This window comes from the organism of the source record quoted next, unplaced genomic scaffold, assembly GCF_019419815.1.
Source record: "Pyrus x bretschneideri cultivar Hongxiangsu unplaced genomic scaffold, Pyrus_bretschneideri_v1 Contig38, whole genome shotgun sequence".
In the NCBI taxonomy this organism is placed as follows: domain Eukaryota; kingdom Viridiplantae; phylum Streptophyta; class Magnoliopsida; order Rosales; family Rosaceae; genus Pyrus; species Pyrus x bretschneideri.
The window spans coordinates 2,638,841-2,645,170 of NW_025999701.1; the positions used below are offsets into that span (position 1 = coordinate 2,638,841).

At 38.4% G+C, this 6,330-nt stretch overlaps 2 protein-coding genes across 2 annotated transcripts; one reads left to right on the plus strand and one right to left on the minus strand.

Annotated features, from left to right (window-relative positions):
• The first annotated feature begins 303 nt into the window (after positions 1–303).
• LOC103931016 (calcium-dependent protein kinase 33-like) lies at positions 304–3,876 on the plus strand. Its single transcript, XM_048564227.1, is given in 9 exon segments — positions 304–643; positions 1,824–1,976; positions 2,089–2,241; positions 2,333–2,448; positions 2,563–2,675; positions 2,677–2,728; positions 2,813–2,940; positions 3,166–3,265; positions 3,337–3,876. Coding segments are annotated over 9 exon segments (1,002 nt in total). The 5' UTR covers positions 304–531; the 3' UTR covers positions 3,412–3,876.
• A 566-nt stretch (positions 3,877–4,442) lies between these two features.
• Positions 4,443–6,038, minus strand: LOC103931015 (protein translation factor SUI1 homolog). The gene is made up of 2 exons (XM_009340421.2): positions 5,737–6,038; positions 4,443–4,975 (listed from the first exon to the last, which is right to left on the minus strand). Exon 2 carries the CDS (start codon positions 4,930–4,932, stop codon positions 4,594–4,596), a length of 339 nt encoding a protein of 112 aa, XP_009338696.2. The 5' UTR covers positions 4,933–4,975; positions 5,737–6,038; the 3' UTR covers positions 4,443–4,593.
• Positions 6,039–6,330: the final 292 nt, after the last annotated feature.

Sequence of the window (6,330 nt, forward strand, 5' to 3'; positions counted from 1 at the left end):
CCAGAAACTCCATGGCCTCATCTGCTGCTGTTCATCAACGACGACCCGAAAAAGGTGGCCTGGCAGGCCACCAAGAACCCCAACCAGCATGGAAACCGACATTCCCGGCTAAAACTCCAAACCAGCAGCTCAAAGGCCGTCAGACAACACAATCCTCGGAAAACCGTTTGAGGATGTCAGGCTGCAGTACACCATTGGAAAAGAATTGGGCAGAGGCCAATTCGGCGTGACGTATCTCTGCACCGAGATTTCGACCTGCAAGAAATACGCCTGCAAGTCTATTTCGAAGCGGAAGCTTGTCACCAAGAACGACAAGGAGGACATCAAGAGGGAGATTCAGATTATGCAGCATATGAGTGGGCAACCCAACATTGTGGAGTTCAAAGGTTGTTACGAGGACAAGCAGTCTGTCCCTGTTTGTATGGAGCTGGGGAGCTGCTTGATAGGATCATTGCCAAGGGACATTACAGTGAGAGGGCAGCTTCTTCGATATGCCGGGCGATTGTTAATGTTGTCCACATCTGTCATTTTATGGGGGTGATGCATCGGGACCTGAAGCCGGAGAATTTCTTGCTGTCTAGCAAGGATGAGAATGCCCTTCTCAAGGCTACAGATTTCGGGTTGTCGGTCTTCATTGAAGAAGGTAAATTTAGATTCATCATTTCATAGTTACTTGCTTGAAAATGCAGTATCCTCCACAATTGATATGATAGTTATAAGGTATTAGGTGAATTATGCGCATCTGCTTCAATCGCGGAATTTGTTTTCATCTGGAATTCAGTTGCATGTTACATGATGTTTCTAGTGATAATGGTACTAAATTCGTATGCCCGAAGTCAATGCAGAAGCTAGCTGGGTTTCATAATATATTTGTAGGTTGACAGAAGACTCATGACTAGGCCATTTTGTTTTAGAAAATAAGAAATGGTAACCAGGGCATGTTAGCTGGCAATTTTCAGACGGTACATAAGTACTTTATCAAAACTTGATTCTAGATGTTGAATTTATTACCGTAGACAAACTGAGCCTTAATTATGTTGGGGAATGAAGACTTGAATTGAATTCCATCAGTTTAGAATTCACTGCTTTGGTAATTTCATTTGCTTTGCCATGTTTGATAGACGATGATACACACCACACCAAACATGTTTCGCGGCCATATTCCCATAATGGCCTCCATTCTTTTCATGGAACCGAGATGGAAGGAAAAGAAAAAGCCATACTGTAAATGTTTGATGCAGTTGTATTAGTAACGAGTTAACATCTTTAACTACTGAGGGGAGGGGAGAGATGGTCTTCAATTATCGATGTGTCTGCAGATGTTTTCTGCTGCTTGATCATTCAACAGTAAAAAAGAGGCACATAATGTTTGCAGCCTATTTTCACATATCCGTGTGAGATGGGAGTCCAGACCCGTAAATTGCCATAGCCATATTGTGCTTACTTTTAACACTGTAATTGGAAACATGTATTTTAACACTTCTGTTGAACTGGGGTTTTCTGGAACAGGCCAAAAATTTGTGGTCTTGTGAACCTTCCTAATATGTTGTCTAGTTTCATGGGTTTCATAGTTATCCTTGAGATAACATCGTGGAAATAATATTGTGAAATCTTGACATCACTAGATTGTTTGCTTTAGATTTTAGCGTCACATCTCGTCTTTTAAAACTTGAGATGAGTAGATCTGTATTTTCTTTGTAATTTACCGCAGACATATGTACTAAACTTGACAGCTATTGGCCATTTTGGTGAATATTTTTCTATATTGTGTTTGATATGCTTCCGCTTGTTGCATAGCTATTCATATCTCTTTCGTGGTAAAGTCTTGTCAGGAAAGGTGTATCGTGATATAGTTGGGAGTGCTTACTATGTTGCTCCTGAAGTAATGCGATGCAGATATGGGAAGGAAATAGACATATGGAGCGCAGGAGTTATATTGTATATTTTACTAAGTGGAGTGCCTCCATTTTGGGCAGGTAAATCACAGTTTTATACTTGTTTTGCTTAACATGATATTGTGTACTAGTTATAGGTTCTGTATTTTTCATGTTGGTCTAAACGGTTAATAATTTTCAATAACTGATTCAGAAACGGAGAAGGGGATGTTTGATGCCATATTGGAGGGAGAGATTGACTTTTCAAGTGCACCATTGCCATCTATATCAACCAGTGCCAAGGACCTAGTCTGGAGGATGCTAACACAGGACCCTAAAAAACGTATCACTTCGACTCAGGTTCTAGGTACAAATCCCTCTTTTATTTAATACTTTACTTGGCTTATGTCTAGTAGATTTCTCTAGTAACTAAAACTTTTGTTGGGTCTCCAACTTAGAGCATCAATGGATCAGAGACGGCGGAGAAGCTTCAGACAAACCCATAGACAGTGCAGTGCTTTCTAGGATGAAGCAGTTCAGAGAAATGAACAAACTTAAAAAACTTGCATTGAAGGTATGTTTGTCCAGAGGCTTGCTCACATAGACTTCTTTGCCTTTTGAACGTGTGATGTATTATATACTGGATCTTATTGTCCTTCGCGTGTATAATTTATGAACGTGGTTATAGGTTATTGCGGAAAATCTTTCTGAAGAAGAAATCCATGGGCTGAAGGCAATGTTTACAAACATGGACATCGACAACAGTGGAACCATCACTTATGATGAACTCAAGTCAGGATTGGGGACTTGGCTGTAAGCTCACAGAGGCTGAAGTCAAGCAGCTAATGGAAGCTGTAAGTTATTATCAAATTTTCGATTACCTTTTCCGCATTCCATTTTGCATCCCGCCCAACTCATATTCTGCATTTGCATTTCAGGCTGATGTGGATGGGAGTAGATGGATTGACTACATTAAATTCATCACTGCTACAACGCATAAACACAGGCTAGAGAGGGGCGAACATCTTTACGAAGCCTTTCAATATTTTGACAAAGATAATAGCGGGTAAGCATTTCTTCCAATCTCTAAGAAATGTGTGCGCATTTCGTGGACGTTCATTTCCAAAGAACTAGAAATATGCCGTAGTTAATTACAATTCTGTGATAATTGACCTCAGCTCCTATTCGCTCTGGATCCAGTTCTAATATTCTTAACCATGAAATTTGATAAGATTAGGCTTATGAGTAAGCATTAATGATTAACCGGGTAATGTTTTTTGGTTCATTACAGTTTTATCACAAGAGACGAGCTAGAATCAGCAATGAAAGAGTATGGAATGGACGACGAAGCTACAATTAGGGAAATAATATCCGAAGTTGATAAAGATAATGTAAGTCGGCATCCTCACAAAAATGTTGTTTTTTCCATTATGATGAGTACTTAACTCTGTTGGGATTACAGGATGGTAGGATCAGCTATGAGGAGTTCTCCACAATGATGAGAAGTGGAATGCAACCGCAGGCCAAGCTGTTCTAGAGCTTCCGTTAACATTTCTCTGACTACTGCAAGCCATAAGTTCCAGTTCTACACTGAATGTGTAAATTGAGGTGGACCGTGAGTCACACCAGTGGTATTTCATGCTTGCTGCCAATTGCGTTCCGGAGTTATTGAAGCTTTTTTTGTTTTTGTTTTTTTGGGTTGAACAAATATTGTCTACACTAAGGAAGAAATAGTCGGCTTAGCCTCACAATAGGCTAGCAATTATGTCGTTCAAATTCGCCTTTGGCGAGAATTGAACTTAATAAAATACCTCTCACTTACAAGTGAAGAAAAATACTATTGGACCATAATACTAACTGGCGGAGTTATCAAAGCTTTTAGTTTGGATATGCATAAAAAGTCTGCGTCTCTATTGTGCCTTGTATTTATCCTTGGTCTTGTCTACGTTTTGGTATGTCAATATGTTTTAGGAAATCAATGAAGAGCAAGCTAATTAATTTAGCTCTCGTGTTTGGCTTTGTTTATTTTTTTCAATACATAAATGAAGAGAAATGATTTTTATTCGTCTTTTTCACCTCTGCACACTCGTTCTCTTACCGGTTCTTCTGGATTAAACAAATTGATAGAAAGTTAAGTGCTAGAATTGAGGAGGTTGTGAAAATAGTGAAAATGAGGACACATGAATCGCTTTCCTATACGAAGGCTTCCCTAGATTTGTAGGAAGGAAGGTGGTTTTACGCAATCATTTTTAGCTTTTCACGCACCCTGCTTCATTTAATGGCTATCAAATGAAATAAATTAAACAAAAACAAGGGACAAGATTAAGAAATGCCAAATTTTATTGTTGAAAAAACACAATCCATTTGTCGAGATAATTTGCACTACCAGGTCTCCCTCTCGTCACGTAATGAGCTAGCCTAGCTAGTCTCACTCTTTGTGGAATCCTCCACCAAATTGATAGTAAATGAAAAACGATTAGGGTTGATTAACAATGAAATCCCATAATATTGAACTGAAATCCTCATCAACCAACAAACAAGGAAGCAAATTAACAAAGACCAGCATCATGCATCAAATGTCTATAAATTCCACAGGATATAGTCGATTCTGTTATTACAACCCCAGCTCATTACTGAGCCTAACAAGCCAGGAGGTTCCAGGAGGAGCTAGTAGCAAACTGAATACAACACTAACAAACTCGAACACGACTCCAAGCCCTCAGAAACCATGAATCTTGATCCGATCCTTCTTAACAATCTCGGCCTGAACGAGAAACTGCAGCACGTTCTTGCGTTGATCGCCTTGGAGCTGAATTATCTTGCCTAATTCCTTGTCCTGAACGACATTGCCGTTGCAGCAGAACTCTTTTTTGAGGTCCTTGAGGATCTTGTCGTAGATGAAGTCTTTCTTCAGCCCTTGAACTGTCGTTAGGCACTTCTTTCCATTTCTCTGCTGCACCCTGATATGCACATAGTCCTTGGCTCCGGGGGCATCCGCGTCTTTAGCTTCGGAGAAGGGGTCAAAAGCGGTTGGGATCTGAACGTCTAATTCAACCATATATGTACTTTGCTTTGGCTTGAGAATTCTGCAACAAATTCAGCTGCACACAACAAAAAAAGCATTGTTAATCCTCCACAAATGTTGCTTCAATACCAACAATCATCCAACTAATTGGTACCATGAACACATGAAATTCAATTTATAAAAACATGAATAGATACATATTTGCCATAAATTATAAGATGGATTTTCTTGATTTCTTAAATTTATGAAACGCGGCGCAACTTCCCAAATCGAAAATTCTTGGCCAAAGGAGGTGTACACACACCCTTCTTCCAATTAACTTCGTCGAAGAAAAAGGAATTCATTTTCATATTAGCACTTCAAAATAATCACACGATAAACCTTCCTAGAAATAAAACCGTCATGATTTTTTTGAGGCGCCCATATCAACTCACAACAAAACAATACATGGGCTTTGTTTAAATCCTCCAAAAACCAAACTACTGGGCATAAAAACATGATGGAAAATAATATTTACACACTTAGTTTCTCCTTTTTGTCTCTAAAAGTAAATTTTCTTCTGATCCACAGAAGCATCAATATACACAAGGACATGAAAAACATAGTTCAATTTGTTCATGCATGAACTTAATAACATTTGTTGCAAATCAATGATCGATGTCCTAATACTTTCTCTACCAAAAACCAATAAGTAACAAAACCCATATGACACAGAAGCATCAATATACACAAAGGCAGAATACATATAGCATGATATATGATAAGAAAAAACCCATTAATTTAACTATAAATATAAAGAAAAGAAAGAAAATGATTAATTGGGATGATGGATCGTACCAGAATAATAGAAAGCTGGGAAGGGTAAGGTTTTTTTCTTTTCTTTTTTTAACTTGGAAACCTTACTAGCTTCGGAGGAGACAAGGATGAAGAAACTTAGAGAGACTTCCGGGTGTTTATATAACCACCAATTCAACAAACCGTGGCTAACCTGAGGTGGGTCCAAGAAAATATAACCTGACAACTGGACGGACGAGATCGAGTGTCTGGTAGTGTGAACGGTGAGATCAAGCTGGCGTGCGGGATTAATGGATAATATCTATTTTTTTAATAGTTAATATTTCCAGGGTACGCGTACAATGAACGCAACCCAGACTGGCAAATTCATGCAAGTGCTAGGAAAGCAAATTTATATGTAATAAATATATTGTTATCATTGTGTTTCGGTCTAATAATATATTATTATTTAAATTTATTCGATAATAATTTGTCGTTTCAGATCACTGTTAATGTTAAGTCTAATAATATATTATCATTTAAAGATGAAAATATCACGTGAATGTTCTATATGAGTTTAACGAAAGAAATTCCGTAAGAAGAAAGAAAGGTGAAGAGATTGTGGGACCACAACGAAGAATCCAGAATCAAACAATC

Coding starts and splice junctions, on each gene's coding strand:
- LOC103931015 (XM_009340421.2), bottom strand. CDS start 4,932: ATGGTTGAATTAGACGTTCAGATCCCAACCGCTTTTGACCCCTTCTCC.